Here is a 17,983-nt window from a genome sequence, read left to right as displayed (position 1 = left end):
GTAACATCAATTTTAAATGATTATCTTGGTTTTGCCACAAATTCATATTCAATCAGCTTGCTAAATCCAAGTCCCTATTGTAACTGCCTTCTTCCTCCTTTTCTGCCCCACATCCTCTTCTTCTCTCTCTTCCCCTTCCCCTTTCTCCTCCTCCTCCCTTGCTTCCTCCATCCTCTTCTTCCTCCTTATCCCCTTTCCCCTCCTCCTCTTCCTTTTCCTTCTCGATATGACTATGTAGACACAACTGAACCCGGAGTCATTGCAATCCTCCTGCCTCAGTCTCCTGAGTGCTGGGTCTACACTTCTTAATAACAAGGGTCAAAAATTTCTTCCATAATCTCCCACCCCAGTAAATATTAAAGTATTTGACCCCGTTCCTACAATCATAACATACATCCTTCAAGCCACTCACCCTATCATCTGAGCCTGCCTTACTCCTTTCCTTAATGTGGGTGACTTTCTTATTTCAAAGAAAACCCTTACATCTGTGCCACAGGTTCCACCCTGTGAGTGTACTGAGCTGTGAATCATTTCTCTCTACCATGGTTCCATAGGCTTTTTTACCCTGTGCTATTAGAAAAGTTGTCTACACGTGACTACAGCCTAAAGGATTCCCGCTGATGTCATGCTCTGGCACTGCTCTGTGCTGTTTTAATTGTCAACAGATTATCCTTTTATCAGAAGTGCCATCTATACTTACATCTTTTGCTTTCTTGGTTCTTAAGGTTCTGTGGAAAAGATCTGAAATCATCAGTGTTTTAAATCCAAAAGGCGCATTTCTGACCGTAACTGTCCAGATTACCCAGATGACTGTCTGCAACAATGAGTGCTCCTTCCAATGTCTCTATTTATCACACCTCCTCTCCTGCCTCTTGCCCTGCGTCTCTGCTCCTTCAGCTTCCATGCTAGTTACACACTTTCCCATCTAATTCCAAAGTGTTCATATTTCCCAAGGTTTATAAGCATTAATAACACGGCTACTGTTTACTAATAAGTCAATATACTTATTGAACATTCTCAGAGAGCCAGTCTTACATATACTTCTCCAGTGGAAAATACCGACTTGGACATACATGCTCAGTCTTCCTACAAATCCTCCCACGGTGTATAATCAGCACTTAAATGCACAATAACCTAACCTTTTTCTTGAGCAGCAGTCTAATTATCTGAGGTCCTTCACTGTTTCTCAATTGTTCTACTGATTCTGTCTTGAGGTCTATGGAATCTGTCTTCCTCATACTGTAACCGATGATCCATCACCAACAATCCTCCCACTGATCACCTGACCCATATAAAAACGGTGTTTGCATATGTCCATATTCTAGAATTTATCTCCTACTTATTTTTTCAAATCCTTTTATCGCTATCCTTTATCAAGTCACATCTTACCGCTATTCCAAAAAGGCTGCATTGAATTGCAAAGAACATTTCCTATGTATTTATCACCATATTTTAATAAAATTCTGTTTCTTGTGTTAGTGCCTTGGAATATATCTTCCTATATTATAAATGCCCTGTGTGTCTTGTTTTATTCTCCTTTTTATGCCTAGGGCCTTGTCTAATAGCCAACATTCAATAGACATTAATACATTAGAACTGTAATGATTATAATCTTAATTCCTATAAAAGTCAAAAAATTTAAATTTAGAATGACAAAATAATTACTTACTGCTTTTTAAGATGGACAAAATATGGTTTCTCAGCTATTGTAATAACATATGCAATCTGCAACAAGAATATTTTTTAAAATGTCAGTCATGCTAATTTACCTGTATATTCCACTTTATGTTTTAAATGAATAATAAAACTATTAAGAATATGCCAGGGGCTTTTGACTTCCCTTCCCGTGTGGATTTCTGTGTCTTTAAGATGCTGAACTGAGAATTAAGTGATGAAGCCGAGCACCTGTAGCCTGGCGGGCTAGGGCAGAAGCTTGCCTGGTGCTAACTGGTATCTTCTGGCTTAGTCAGATACACCCAGTGGCCCCCGGACAGCCTACTTCACCTCACACCTTCCCCCATATCACAGCCCCACCCTCATCCCATCCTGGAGGGACATTCTAGTCGCTCGCCACCTTTTTGGCACCTGTGAGGCCCCATCCCGGAAGTTCCTATCCCACAATGCTCTGTTGCAGTGAAGCTTTGCTGGGCTCCAGCAGCTCCACCTCTATCTGACCAGCTTCAGTCATGATGTGCACAACTTCACACGGGCAGCCTATAAAGATGCTGTTGCTATTACATGATTTTCAGGGTCTTTTTCCACATCTAGTGATGAAATCTTTTCGGGAACTGTGGTCTGCAGGATGTTTTTCTGAGGGCCTAAAAACAAAAATAAGTGAGATCCGTTTTTAAGCCTGATTGTGCATCCGTTTCTCTGCTTTGGGTGATTTATACATTTCTTCCTTTCCCTTTCCCACGATTTGATTGTTGCTAATCCAACCTCCCTCTCCCCTGCTCTCCCCTTTTTCCCTTCCCACTGTCTTCTCTCCTCTCACTTCACAGCTAAACTGCCGAAATACAGAACTACAGGGATGTGAAAAGCTTAGAAACAGAGTACCATCCTGAAGAAAGAACAGTGGTTACTAAGAAAGCAAAAATCGCTGAGCGGTGGTGGCCCATGCCTTCAATCCCAGGACTTGGGAGGCAAAGGCAGGCAGATCTCTGTGAGCTTGGGGTCAGCCTGATCTATAAGAGTTAGTTCCAGGCTGGAGAGATGGCTCAGTGGTTAAGAGCATTGCCTGCTCTTCCAAAGGTCCTGAGTTCAATTCCCAGCAACCACATGGTGGCTTACAACCATCTTTAAAGAGGTCTGGTGCCCTCTTCTGCCCTGCAGACATGCACACAGACAGAATATTATATACACAATAAATAAATAAATAAATATTAAAAAAAAAGAGTTAGTTCCAGGACAGGCTCCAAAGCTACACAGGAAAAACTCTGTGTCGGGAAAAAGAAAAAAAGGAATAAAGAAAAAAATAAAGTTTTCTCTAATGGAATGGCACTGTATATATCAACCACATTCCTGGGCAGCAGACGTGCCACAGAGTAGTTGGCCAGCACAAAACAGACACCATGTTTTTTGTTTTAATTTGGTACCTTTTATCTTATTGGGCCTTTTATCTTATGATTTGGGGGTGGGGCTGAGTGAGACAGCAAAAGAATATGAAGTTGGGTAGGTAGGGAGGTAGAGAGAATCTGGAGCAGGGGAGAGAATATAATCAAAATACATTGTATAAACTCATAAGTGGCTTTTAGACATAAAACAAAGAAAGCAAGCCTACAAATCACAATCCCAGAGAACCTAGACAACAATGAGGACCCTAAGAGAGACATACATGAATCTAATGTACATGGGAAGTAGAAAAAGACAAGATCTCCTGAGTAAATTGGGAGCATGGGAACCATGGGTGAGGGTTGAGGGGAAGAGAGAGGATGGGAAGGGAGCAGGAAAATATATATATATATATATATATATATATATATATATATCAATTTTTTAAAAAGACACCATAGAACAAAAAAAAATACATTGTATAAAAAATATTAACTAAAATTTTGGAAAAAACTTATTCAAGGAGGGCAGCAGTTGCCAAACAAGGATTTTTTTTTGGATAAACACTTTTTTAATGTTGATTGGTTGAATCTTGACTACCACTTTCACAGTAACAGAACTGGCAAAGGGAAAACGATTCATTGTCATGCACATTACAGTTAAGAAAACCCGTCCCACTCCAGGAACTGCTTTGCAACAGAGGAGGTGCAAAGAGAAAGCCAAGCCAGAGAAGTGTGTGAGCCAGGGCTAGGTGAAATCCACCCTGCCCCGCAGTCACCCTGGCCCCTCAGAGACTCTTGGATCTCCGGACTCACTCTGGCCGGCCTGCAGCCCACTAAGACCCATAAACAGCACTAGAAGGAGGAACATGGCTCCCTCGGTGGTCCTGGAGCCGAACTGAGGAGCATCAGGCCTGGCAGGAGGGCGTTGTGGCCAGTAATGGCAGCGCGTGCACCTGACCCCACAGGGCTGTCTCCAGGGAAACCAGCGAGGAAAGGGCCGGGTTCTGGGATGCACACTTCCGGGTAGGCTGCCTGCACCAACCATCCTTCCAACCGCGAAAGGAAAGCTGCTGCCTAGGCTTTACTCTTCAGGCTAGGGAGGGCTGGTTTTCTTTGTATCATTTATTGTTCTTTGAAATGTCCGCTTGACTGAGGAAAAACCACACGAAAATGTTCAAGTTACTGATGGCCACCGCGTGTCCTCCATGATGTTCTAGCCTATTGTCTGAACAACTGAGCACTATAAAACGATGGCTTTTCACCTTCGCAGCTGCACGCACAACGCTCCCGTAAAATAGTCCTTGGTCAAACAGATTTTTCAAACAATTCTCTGCGGATCATATTGTCACATTCTAACCCTGCCACCTTGGCTTTCTCCTTTAATTAGTCTTTTAAAGGGATGGGCATATAAGATGAAGTAAATACAAAAGCCAGGAAAGTAGAATAAAACGGGGGAGGGGGCAAGGGAGGGGCATGGTGGGACAGAGACGCTTTGAAGGTTTATCTTGGACCATGGCTTCAGAAGGTATTGGTCCACCACAGCTGGAGGAGAGCATGGAGGAGTGGCTGCTTTTCCTGGCAGAAGTGTGTGTAGAAGCTGCTCCTGTCATCATGGACTTGGAGGAAGGGAGAGGAGGGAGAGAGAGCACTCCCTACCCCCAACCTTCCCAATGCTGCGACTCTTTAATACAGTTCCTCATGTCGTGGTGACCCCCAGCCATAAGGTTATTTTCATTGCTACTTCATGACTGCAGTTTTGCTGCTGCTATGAACCATAATGTAAATAATCTGATATGGGGCCCACAGGGGGTCATGACCCACAGGTTGAGAATTGCTGGAGTAGAGGAAAAGAGAGGAAATATCAGGGGCCAGGTAGAACCTTTCTCCTTCATTGTTTCTGCTGGGCATTATCACACCCGAGTTGCACAGTAACTAAGAAGCTCCCTGCCATATTACACACACTGAAATCCATTTTAAAAAATGTACTGAAGAAAATGGACATCCAGGACAACATGATACTGCCTTTGGATGGGCCTAGTGATGGGAAATCTTTGTCAACCAATTATCTTTAAGAGGTGGGACCAAGTTAGGGTGTGTCTTTCTAGGGCACGTGACCCAGGTGCGCTCACGCTCTCTTGCGTTCTCTCTCTCTCTCTCTCTCTCTCTCTCTCTCTCTCTCTCTCTGTGTGTGTGTGTGTGTGTGTGTGTGTGTGTGTGTGTGTGTGTGTGTGGTTCTTTTGCAGAACAGAGAAGTTTGGACTTCTCATTCCTGTTTCGTGAGTTTGCCCCTTTTAATAAATAAAAATACAATTGTTTTATCTTTTAGCTAGCCTGGTTATTTCACAAATCAAGCTAACATCAGCAGCCCAGGCCAAGGGATTCCTATAGGATGGTGGCAACATTTTGAATGGTTAGTGTATGTTAATAAGTGGTATTTGTGACATGTCTCTGCATTTATATTATATCCATAAAATAAAGAAAATGAGGTATTTCCACTGTTGTTAAACTGGCAGTTAATTACCAAAAGTGTCTGCCTTCCACTAAGGTCTTTGGGTTGCTTCCTGACTGTGTAGAGAACACACACATGAGACAAAACTGCTATTCATCTTCCCGTGCCAAGCTTCCCTTGCTCAGAATGAATGTTTCCAGCCCCATCCATTGGCCTTCAGATTTCATTACTTTGTTTTTCTTAATAGCTAAACAATGTTTCACTGGGAAAATATGCCAATTTCATTATTTTTTCATTAGCTGATGAACATCTAGGCTGCTTCTGTTTCCTGGATATTATGACTTCAGCAGCAATAAACATGGATAATCAAGTATTTCTGCGGTAAAACATAAGTACTTTGAGTATAGCTGGATCATATGGTAGACCTATATCTTACTTCCTTATTTCCATGTGGCTACGCCAGTTTGCACTCCCACCAGCATCAAATACATAGCCCGTTTCCCACATACAGAAAAGCCTTGCCATCGTTTTTTCTTTTCCCATCTCATGGGAGTAAGAAGAAATCTCAAAGTAGCTCTGAGTTTTCTGGATGATGAAGGTTGTTGAATATTTTCTTAAATGTTTCTCGACCATATTTTAGCATTTAAGAACTGTCTGGTTCCATGACCAATTTGATTTTTTAATCAAGTTATTTATTTTTGTGGTATTTCCATTGATGAAGCATTAAGTAATAGAAATATAGCGGCTTCCTCTTGGACTGGTTTGACTAAGAGAGAGCCTAAATTTGAATTCTCTTCTCCCTGTGTCTTCCATCTGTCTCTAGGAAGGGGGACATTTATTACAACACTCTAAGGATGTGCTGCCCTTATTAAATGCAGCCCTGGGTGGATTTGTTGCCTAAACAACAGAATGCTAAAGACTTGATGTCTCAAAAGTATTGAGGGAAGTAACTGTTGTAGTTGTCCTATGTATCATGTTAAAGCAATCTTTTGTCTTCTTCTCCCTACTGTAGTGGTTATAAAAGTGTGTAGAAAATTAAATACAGGCAATTCAGTATTCACTGGAACTCCCTTCTAGTACGGTCCTATGTTTCTGTTTCATTACTTTCACTCATGTCCTTATATTCTTTACCAATTTTTCTAGTCCCTATACCCCTACCCTGGTAAGTGGTATTTTTGTTGAAGCTGGTCTCCAACAGTACAACAAGTCCTGTCGTCCGGGCTACAGGGTACACAACAGCACAGCTCTCATTCCAGCACTTGATTTGGAGGGCCAGGCTGCAAAGCTGAAGTGGTGAGGTGGTGGGTGGGGAATAGGGAGTGGGAGTGGATTGCAGACAGCAGGAGAACCTGAAGGTAACAGGAAGAGCTCAGAGAGTCAGTGAAGAGGACCCACAGTTGACACCACTGGCTGCCCCCCAGGGCACTGACGTGACTGGACTACAAGTGGGCTGAATGCCAAGGCGAAGAAAATGGCACAGAAAAACAGACAAGCAAGCCTGCAGATGGTTTATTCGCTCCTTTAGCTGTGACCAAGAGAAAAATGTGGACTCTTCATTTCCCAGTGAGACAGGGTGTCCTCCTCCTCCTCCAGAAGGAATAACTAGTAACTGCAGAAGAGAACAAACCAGAGTTCAGGGTGGTGGCTCCAAGCACAGCCCCTCACAAAGCAAAACAGGGGGACTGCCAAGAGCAAATCTGTGTGTCTGCAGAAAGGGCTTCTCAAATAATGTTTTCAATTTTGTATGTTCATTACATTGTTTTGGCCACAAGTAACTGACTTTCATAATTTTCTAGGATTTTTAATTTTTAAGTCAGAAATACTTATAACTGAAAAGCATTTACGAATTTTACATTTTTCAGATATAATAAAATATTTATAGTATAATAATATATCTATTTTTAAATTTAAATACTTTTTCCATATCTTTTTTTGCTTTTTGTGTTGTAAAACACATTTTAAATTTTTATTTTTCTGATGAAATAGGTTCTTACATAGTCCAGGGTGACCTTGAACTCATTAAGTAGCTAAGGAGGATCCTGAGCCTCTGAGCCTCTCTGCTTCCACTTCCCAAATGTTGAGAATGCAGACACGTAGCACAGCAAACAGGTGTCTTATTCTTTTTTATTATTAAAATATAATTATTAAAAATTACACATTTCCCTCCAGTCCCTTTCTTATCTCCAACTCCTCCCCTGCCTGGCTCTATCTCAAATCCCTGGCCTCCTCTTTATTACTGTATGTATGTAAACACAGCCTGCTGAGTCCATTCAGGGTGCATGCATGCATATTCTTGGCGGAGCCGGCTGCCAACCAACATGAGCTGAGCTGCATGACAGGTTCCCAAAGTCTCTTGCACAGGGTTGGCAGCAAACAGGCTCCCAGCTACTGCCTGCAGGCTTGAGAGCACAACTGTGGGCTGTAAAACACAACACAGCCATGTGCTACATGGTGGATTTAGAGATTTTGCTCATACACACAAAAAGGGTTATATATACACAGTAAAGATAGATTCAGAAAAAAAACGGCCTCTCAATGGGCCACAATGTGTTTGAGAGATATGCATAGGCTTGGGAGAAAGAGGATAAAGGATAAACAGAGTCATAGATTAAAATAATTCAAAGATAATAAGTCACATAAAGATGTAAAATATCCAGAGAGTCTGGATTGTGTATATTATGATGTTTTCTTTTACTTTTTTGACTGTTAATGAGCTAACTGCTGAGAGACATTTCATTGTGGGAGCTGCTAAATTAAACCAACATAAATATTTTATAGATATCTCGACTTGAAAATTGGGGCCTAAATATGCGTTGCTTTAGAAAAGAAGTTCTGCTTTTGTTTCCACAGAAGATGAGAAGCTGTAAATTCTTTCCAGGCTAATATGATTTGATCAAATAAGACTCCCTGAGAGGTCTTCGATGGGAGTTATTACCCAGGTGATCCAACATCCAGAACAGATTCAAGGCACCTGTCTGAGATTATGCAGTCTCACAGACTACCATAGCCAAGATTTAACCATAATTCTAAATTTTCTCATGTTCCCCATAAGATTACCAGCACCCAAAAATCAACCATCTAGAGAACTATGCCCAAATTCCCAAAGCATTATTTATGAATGTTTGTTTTCATTTAAGGGGGGTTGATTATAAATGGTTAATGGTCATAGTCAATCTCTTTATAAAGAAGAAAGGGTGATATAATATAAAAATGATGGGGAAGAGAGTACATTTTTATGATAAAAAGGGGGTGGGTAGATTATTGAATCTACTTTAATCCAAAAAACTGTTAATCACAAATTATTTCACATTGGTATGGATTTTGGTTTATTGAGATAAATTTAGAGTCAATTTTATTATATTATACGTATATTTCTATTCTTATTTAAGGTATTATGCTTATATAGCTCATTTAAAAATATAATATATAGTTAAGAAATACAAATTCATAGCCATCTAAATTAGTCAAACTTATAGTCATGATAATTAAGTTTTCTAGAATTGCAGAGATATATTTCAGATAGATAATTTCCAAATATGTTGACTTACAAAATAAGGTATTTATATGTTTTAAAAACCTAGACTTTTCTTAACAATGAGACATGTCTGCTCCTAGCAGCACCAATTACTTCAGAGGATGATGGGCATCAAAGAAGCGTCTTATGAAGTTTGATTTCAGTGTGACAAGGCTAGCCATTTGGGCAAGAAACTGCTCTTGCCTGGACTGTTTGACAATATGCTGTATAAACTGGATCTGAAGGACCCATAGGAAAATGACTGCTGAATTTGCCAAAACAAGGTGGGACAGCCCCTCAAGGTTCCTGCTTTATGAAAGAGTCTGTCAGACATCCTGCTGGACACAAAAAAAAGAGCAATTGACAAATTTTGCCAAAATAAGCAGAATTGTCCTTCAACTATCCTGCTTCACTGAGAAATCTGCCATATACTCTGTAAGGTGAATATGGATGCCCCAATGTTACAAAAGAACTTTGAGTGACATCCAGGCAGTCAGATATCTCTGTCATTTCTAGAGTTTTGGAAGTTGCTTGAAATGCACTTCTCAGTGACTCAGATAATATTATATCCTTCTGAGGTTTTTATGGAGTTGAAGACTAGACAGTTATAGTTTTCTTCATTATGATAAAAGATAAATTAGATATGACACTTTAGATTCACAAAGATAAAATAGATGATAGAGTGTTTTCTTTAATTTTGCCAAATACAAATAGACTAAATATTATGACTGCAATTCTTGTTTGATACCTGTTTTGTTATTAGTAATTTTATGATTTTAAAGTTAAAACCTTCCTTTTTAGTTAGACAGAAAAGGAGAAGTGATGTGGGATGTCCTTCTGTATGCTGAGAATATGTGCTTTAATTTTATCAATTGATGCTTTAGCCTATGGCAGGGAAGAATATAGCTAGCAAGGAAATCCAAGCAGAGTTACAGGTGAAGAAGGATGGGGTTGAGAGAGAGGTCAGTAAGCTTCCAGTGCAGCAGGAAATACTAGAGAACAGATAACACCATGAAGCCATGTGGCAATACACAGATTATTAGAAATGGGCTAGTTTATATGTAAGAGCTAGCCAGTAATAAGCCTAAGCCATCAGCCAACAATTACAATTAATATTAAGTCTCTAAATGATTATTTTCTAAGTGGCTGTAGGAATTGGTGGAAGGGAGAGGAAGTGGTTCAGTGGGACTGGGCAAGACAGAGAAAAACTTCTGGCTACAGCTGACCACTTGATATTGGATAACCTTAGCTAACTTTTTTTGGAGTCAGTCATTTAGGCCAAGATGACCTCTAACTCCTGATCTTCCCAGATCCTCATCCCAAATGCAAGGGTTACAGGTATATGCAATCACACCTGTATCCTAAATGAATATTTGTTACCCTTAAAACACATAAACCATAAATACTGCTGTCTACTGGCACCTTACAGATAAAAGGATCTATAATAATTTTGTTTTATAAGCCAACTTATGGATCCTTATCTATTATTAGGTACAATATTCTAGCTCCATTCTAAAGATAAGAGCAAGTTCCAGAACACTTAGAATATTTCTAAACTGAATAAAAACATACTAAATTATTTATGCATTAGCAACAGCTACTTTAGACTTATATATTCATGAGCAACAGCTACTTCAAATTTACATATTCATTAGCAATAACAGCTTGAGAAAATATAAATAGTTCATTTATTGATCTAGTATTTTAGCCATTCATCTAACTAATCAATACTTAGGAATCAACCAACTGTGAATTATTAATGTCACTTTAAGTGTGTTCATCTTAGTAATTTCTAACACACTCACCTGCTGGCAGGTGTAGCACTGCTTGCCTGGGATTTTGATCTAAATAAATAAGAAAACACCCTTTTAGGCACACTAGATACAATCTGTGAAAATTATACTATGTTTGGTTCATATTGTAATCATTTCCTCTTTCCCTTCAAAGTTGTAGGTAGGAAAAAAAAAGAAAAAGAAAACTTTCTGGTAAATTTCTGTTTCTGTCATTATGCCAAAAGTCAGAATCTTGAGCTTCTATTCCATTTTATATCCAACGACTCCATATTTCTAATCAACCAAATGAAATAGTAAGAAAAAGAAAAGAATGAGCATGACCTGAGCGTCCCAGCGAACACAATACAGACACAGAGGCTCTTGTGATACAGTGATGTAATCTTATCATTTCTGTTCCACCTTCTGCTTCCACTATTGCACATTTCCTACTATTCTGACCAAGAAATATCCCATTTAATGTTATTTATTTTCTTCCAAACAATAGGTGTTTGCATATCTAGGACTGTGAGCATCCAAAAAAAGAAATTCCTGTCATACACTTAATTAAATTATTTAATTCACTCAGTTGTTCATATTTGGGATAAATGCAACCTAAACTAAGTTGTGACATTTGCTTGTGTGTGTCCCAGTATGAAAGCTCCACAATATTAAAATTATAAGTTAGTTTTTCTAACTAAATATATATATATATATCTTCTCTCTTCTGACATTTTACTAGTTGTGGTAGTTTGAATGTAATTGGCCCCCATAAGTTCAAAGGAATGGCAATGTTAAGAGGTGTTGCTTCATTGGAGTAGGTGTGACCTTGTTGGAGGAAATGTGTCACTGTGGGGATGGGCTTTGAGGTCCAGATGCTCAAGATACCTCCCAATGTCTCAGTTCACTTCCTGTTGACTATGGGTCAAGATATAGGACTCTCAACTGCCTCTCCAGCACCACGTATGCCTTCATGCTGCCATGTCGCACCATGATGGTATGGTACTAAACCTCTGAAACTGTAAGCCACCCCATTAAGTGTTTTCCTTTATATGAGTTGCCATGGTCATGGTGTCTCTTCACAGCAATAGAAATGCTAACTAACACAAACGTAACTCGTCACATAAATGAACTCAAATACTGAAGTCACATGATTAATTCAACAGGTGTAGAAAAGGTCTTTGACAAAAATCTAACTTCCTTCGTTATAAAAGTCATAGATAAGGTAGAGATGGGGGAAGCATACCTAAACATAACAGAGTCTATATGTGAAAAGCCCACAGTCATCACCATGATAAAAGGAGAAAAAAGGTCAAAGCATCCCCACTACCATCAGGAACAAAACAAGGATGCCCATTCTCTCTACTATATACAAATGTGACGAGGGGGAGTAAAAACATCCCTACTTGCAAATAATAGGATTCTATGCATAAGAAGAGTCATTTTCCTATGGGTCCTTCATATCCAGTTTATACAGCGTATTGTCAAACAGTCCATATCCCACATGTTAGATATGACTACTCTTGAAAGTCTTGGGTCATTAAACAAAAGCCCTAGTGCCAGGTGTGAGATGTACTTCCTTGAGTTGTTGGACAGAGATACCCAGGAACCTTACAAAAGGATTCAGGATATTGTCATCCCCCAAGGTTGCCCACCAGAACTAAGTAATAAGACCATATTGCTAAAGACACTGCACACCTTGGCTGCAAGGTATAAGGAAATCAAAATGTAAGTGAGCTCTCACAGTGCCAGAAGGTGCTACACAGGCTACTGTGAACCCTACCAACTACAGAATCCAAGTTCCAGACAAGATGTACCTACTGGTGCAGTAGTGGCAAGATTGTTACAAGGGTAACCAGCTGCTCTCTGTTTGTTTGGATTTGAGACCTGTTCCACCAAAGTAAGTTCATGTCTGGTACTACAAACCCAGTCTAAAAAAAAATCATGATAAGGAGATCTTGGGCCCAAACTTACTATTGTTTAGCTAAATTGTCATGGTTCCGTGTGACCATCTAAATATTTTTTCTATCATACCCATAGGTAAATGTTAGACTTGATCTTGGTCAGAGAAGCCCCTCTTGGCAACAAACAACAGTGCAGGCAAAAACACACAGCTGCTCAAGCTGCTGAGAAAGCGACCCCTGAGTGTGCAGCCCTAAACAAAAGGTTCCCACAGCCTCCTCTAAAGCTTGGGGACCAGCTGGAAGGGCAAGTGGAAAGAGCGTAAGAGAGAAAGGCATCGGTGTCTTCCTGATGCTAATAAATTAGCAAATTAATGAAGGACTTATTAAAAGCAAAATTATTACATAGTATTCGTCTTGTTTTTCATAGCATTAACTTACCAGCTGAAGTTAAGTTGTCTAAATTTTCATTATGATTTATCATTAACGTATTGCTCATTTCCAACCTGTTTCTTTATGTCACCTTTTAATGGACTCACCTGCTGGTGTAGGTGTAGGTATGGGTGTTGCCTTCTGATTTGGTTCTACAAAGAAGTAGAAAATAACATGCTAATCAGTAGTAAAAAGATTTTTAAAAAAAAATCTTAACTTTATGGATAAAAACTGGACTATTGTATAAGCAGTATTATCTCTTTTACAAGACCAGTTTCCAATAAATAAAACTCGGTGGGATCTGAATAAAGATGAGAATAATTTAATGGTAATCAAAACAGAATATAGGACCTCCTGTCAGGTGAGCGAGTGCTCTGCCAGCGAGCTATGCCCTCAGCCTCTTGAATGATGCATCAATCTTTTTACATACAAATCTCAAGCAGTACAATAATGAGAGCACAAAATTCCTGAGTTTGCTTTTTCACTTCTCCCCTTTTCCTTACAGTCTTGGCTGTGTGTGTGTGTGTGTGTGTGTGTGTGTGTGTGTGTGTGTGTGTGTGTGTGTGTGTGTGTGTGTGTGTGTGTGTGTGAGAGAGAGAGAGAGAGAGAGAGAGAGAGAACTGGAAGTAGGCGTGCAGGGAACCAAGTGGTCACAGGGTCACAGGCAAGGAAGTCAGACCAGAAAGGAGAAGCCTGAGAGAACTATTAAGGCCTGTGTCAAGCCAGTGCGATCCCAGCCCTTTCTGCTCTCTCCTCTGAACACAAAACACATAATTACACACGCGTGGAGACAGCTGCTCAGGCAGAGTAAACATGCTCGCTCAGAACAAATATATGAGAATTTTCTTTTGCTCACATGGGGACCCTGAATTATGGATCATCTCACAACTCGGATGGACAATCGCATTCTTCTCAGGCACTGAGATGGACAGAATTGTTTTAGGCCAGCACCCATTGTCTGTGACTACAGAGATGTTGTTTAACAAAGCCTGGGAACAATGGTGCTCCACGAAAGCAGCTTCAGCCCTCTTGGCCATATCAAACTCAATCCAAGCTCAGTACACACCAAACTGTGAAACCAAAAACTATGGAACATTCAGGAGAAGCCTTTGTGAACCTACGTTGGGCCTTTGTTTGCTATGTCCAGCACCAAATCATGGCCAACAAAATAGCAAACTAGCCCACTGAATTTCATCATCAAGTTTAGAACGTACTTTCTGCACAACTTCAAAGAGAGTTAGAAGACAAGCCTTGGCTGGGGAAGCACACTCACAAATCAAATGCTTGGTGGAGGACTTACATCTGGAATATAAGAACAGCACTCAGATAAAAACCAATCTATCTCACGAGTGGCCCCGAGACAAATAATTGAATAACGAAATGGCAAATATCCTAGATAAAATGGGTGTGGAATCTGAAGAGCAGTTTCTCCAAAGACTATGTACAGATAATAGATAATAAAATAACTGTCAGCATATTACTCATGAGAAACGTGCAAATAAAACCCCAATGTGCTACGGGTGTGCACTAGTATGCTGCAGGGCTCCACCTCCTGGCGAAGGTGAAGACAAAGCAGGACTCACAGATGGTCCTGAGGCAAGAGGAAGATGCTGATTTAGGTTTGGCTCTTTCTTTAGAAGCTAACCATTTACAGCTATGTTACCCAACAGTCCTACTTCCGGGACAAATGTCTAGGACATAAAAAAAAAATGGCTTCTCTACGAAATGAAACTGGGAAAACCAAGCACACCTGTACCCTTGTCCACTGGGGCAGACACAGGAGGGTGGCTCAGTTAACACAGTGGGGACTGTGGTAGTATAGACAATAACCACACTCCTAAATCTTTGCCAAAGGGCTCGCTAACTAGGATTTTCACGAAAGCCTCACACAATCTGTTGAAATTGATGATATGGTGCCCAAAGTCCTAGGGAAACAGAAAGTATCTTCGCTTCTCCTGACATCTTATGTAGCAAGGTCCTTATGCTGCTGAAATTTAACTTCAGAGTGAAAATGAAATTTACTCGCTACTCAGGAATTCCTCTTCCTTGAAAAGCCACCACTTCACACCTTTCCACGCTGTGGTTACCAGAGCTGTTGAGGTGAGAATAATTAAGACAATGTACAAACTTAGAAGCCACTTCTTTTCTGTGTTCTTGGATGGTCCTTCCTTGATCTGATCTAGAAATAAAAGATAGGTTAAACATTAAACGGTGAGATTCCCTTTCAAATTGTGACAAATTCGTTAAAATATTTTTCTTTTCTTTTTCAATCAAGGAACATGGAAAACTAACTCCAGTGCCACAATATTTGTTGGTGCACCTAAAAATGTTCCTTAAAACACAGAAACAACCTTTCAGAAGTTCCCAGTGTATTCTGCACACACTGGCAATGACAGTAAAGCCCCATTGTAACCCTGTGAGGGCCTGAATCCAGTGATCCGAAGGGCAGGTTGATCACGATAAGGCTACCCAACTTGGATGTGTTACAGGGCTCTCAACAGATCTCATTGTGCTTGTCTGTCACCTCTTCGCAGGGAAGAGATGACTGGCTTCTCTCCTTAGGGCTGTATTTATATATATGAGTTGTGACACTACCTACAGGACCACGAGATTAAAATGGAGAAGCTTGACTCCATCCCTTGCTGAGAGTGCCTACCCGAGCTGGGCAGATCCTAAGTGTTCAAGCAGAAAGTGCAAGTGAGTGGGGAAAATGGGGAGGATGGTCCACAGAGTGAGTTCCAGGACAGCCAGGGCTACACAGAGAAACCTGGACTCAAGAAACTCAGGGAGAGAGAGAGAGAGGGAGAGAGAGAGAGAGAGAGGGAGGGAGGGAGGGAGGGAGAGAGAGAGAGGGAGAGAGAGAGAGATCTAATGGGTACATAAACGACAGACACCAGAGGCTGTCATGGAAACACCCCCCCCCCCTCCCCATGACAGATACGGCAGCATAAAGAGACAGACAGCCCATTACACCTGCCTGGCCTCACACACATTTAACAGTAATGGCAAGCAGGTTTCTATTTGGGACCAACATTTGGTCCCATTATTTGAGAAAAGTCTAACTGCCTCTTGATCCCAATACTGTACGTCTGTCTTCCGGCGGCAAAATGTGGCTTCACTTGAATGGAACTGGGTCGTTTTATAACCTTTTCCCAAGGGCTATTTAAAGACATAAATACTTGCCAGGCTGGTTAAGCCTCAGGGAAGCTCGGCCACGCGCTGCACAGTTTGGAGGTGTGTAGCCACCAGTACAATGACACTCGCCAAGGGAATTGCATACCTAGGATTGTTTTGAGACATGTAAGTACGTTTATAAAACTATGAAACTATGTGCTGTGCCGTAATACTTACTTTTTTATCTTAGGCAAGTATGAGTATATTTACATGACTTAAAGAGAGAATTCCATAAAGTGAATACTTGGTTCAATTGACTAGAACTCACACCCACCAAAGAAAGAACTATTAAAAAGTGCCAAAGGGAGACATATTTGGACAGGAAAGCTGTAAAATCTTCAAATGCTTGCCCTTAAATTTAGAGAGCAGTTTCCGACACCCCCATCAGCTCTAAATCTAGCGGTGTGCCAGAGGCAGCTGATCCCAAGGCTGACTTGCGTTCACTTTTTCCCCCTTCTTCAGATCCAGAGACTTCCTGTTGGCTGCTTCAAATAGTGGACTTTACAAGCAAGGACCAAAACCTTCCCCATGCTAATTGGGAAATGTTTACTAGCAGAGAGCTGCTCCTCATGTAACCCAGCTTATGTCATCTTCGCTGGCTCTAAATTTCAACACAAGAACAAGAATCTCAGCCAGGCAATGGTGGTACACACCTTTAATCCCAGCATTTGGAAGGCAGAGGCAGGCGAGTCTCTGTGAGTTCCAGGCCAGCCTGGTCTACAGAGCAAGTGCCAGGACAGGCTCCAGAGCTACCATGAAACCCTTTCTTGAAAAAAAGAAAGAAAGAAAGAAAGAAAGAAAGAAAGAAAGAAAGAGAGAAAGAGAGAGAGAGAAAGAAAGAAAGAAAGAAAGAAAAAAGAAGAAAGAAAGAAAATCTTGATGAGCAATTTCCATGATAATAATTTTTCTAAATGCAAAGAAATTGAGATTTGGGACAGAGAGCCAATTGAAAATCTTGACAATGAAAGAAAAAGAAAGATCAAATAAAAATTGCTGTGGAAGGAGCCATCAAAAGATTAGTTCAGCCGGGCGGTGGTGGCGCACGCCTTTAATCCCAGCACTCGGGAGGCAGAGGCAGGCGGATCTCTGTGAGTTCGAGACCAGCCTGATCTACAGAGCTAGTTCCAGGACAGGCTCCAAAGCCACAGAGAAACCCTGTCTCGAAAAACCAAAAAAAAAAAAAAAAAAAGATTAGTTCAAACAGAAAAACCAACCAGTGGACGAATAAAGAAATACACTGACGAGGAATCTCACTTAGTCATAAAGAAGAATAAAATGGCATCATTTGTACAAAATGGGTCTCACTGTAGGAAACTTTCTGAGCCGGGCTCTGAGAGATGTACCCACTGCAGCAAGAGCTGCGTGATAAGGTCCAGCTGCTTTCTCACGTGTAGCCAGTGCGAGACCACAGCCTATGGCACAGTGCCACCCACACTCAGGGCAGGTCTGCCTGCCTTAGTCAAAACTTCCTTCTGACACCTTCACCAGTAGACCGCTGGTGGTGTCTCTTGGTGATCGAAGAGGAACCATCCCAGGTTCCCTTTTCTCAGCATTGGTGACAGCACTGGTTACTTTTTGCCTTCCTAAGGACAGCCATTCTGATTGAGGTGAGATTGCACATTGTTGTCTAGATTTGCATGTCCTCGATAGCTAACGGTAGCGAGTATTTGGTTTTCCAGACATCTGTTGGC

At 40.9% G+C, this 17,983-nt stretch overlaps 2 protein-coding genes across 2 annotated transcripts in view; both read right to left on the bottom strand.

Moving 5' to 3' along the window:
* LOC121462140 (disintegrin and metalloproteinase domain-containing protein 5-like) overlaps positions 1-3,921 on the bottom strand; it is a 39,850-nt gene extending 35,929 nt beyond the window's left edge. The window contains exons 1-3 of the mRNA XM_041673556.1: positions 3,867-3,921; positions 2,239-2,318; positions 1,670-1,725 (exon numbers count right to left, since the gene is read on the bottom strand). Of these exons, the coding sequence (XP_041529490.1) occupies positions 1,670-1,725; positions 2,239-2,318; positions 3,867-3,921 (191 nt within the window). The remainder of the gene's footprint in view (positions 1-1,669; positions 1,726-2,238; positions 2,319-3,866) is intronic.
* A 2,665-nt stretch (positions 3,922-6,586) lies between these two features.
* Adam32 (ADAM metallopeptidase domain 32) overlaps positions 6,587-17,983 on the bottom strand; it is a 66,898-nt gene continuing 55,501 nt past the window's right edge. Inside the window, exons 18-22 of the mRNA XM_041673555.1 lie at positions 16,302-16,398; positions 15,141-15,297; positions 13,226-13,270; positions 10,822-10,860; positions 6,587-6,851 (exon numbers count right to left, since the gene is read on the bottom strand). Of these exons, the coding sequence (XP_041529489.1) occupies positions 6,587-6,851; positions 10,822-10,860; positions 13,226-13,270; positions 15,141-15,297; positions 16,302-16,398 (603 nt within the window). The remainder of the gene's footprint in view (positions 6,852-10,821; positions 10,861-13,225; positions 13,271-15,140; positions 15,298-16,301; positions 16,399-17,983) is intronic.

The sequence above is a fragment of the Microtus oregoni genome, unplaced genomic scaffold, assembly GCF_018167655.1.
Source record: "Microtus oregoni isolate MIOR12 unplaced genomic scaffold, Mior012 000024F_ref0000369, whole genome shotgun sequence".
Classification (NCBI taxonomy): domain Eukaryota; kingdom Metazoa; phylum Chordata; class Mammalia; order Rodentia; family Cricetidae; genus Microtus; species Microtus oregoni.
Note: the sequence above shows the minus strand (reverse complement) of the source record. Positions and strands in the feature narration are given on the sequence as shown.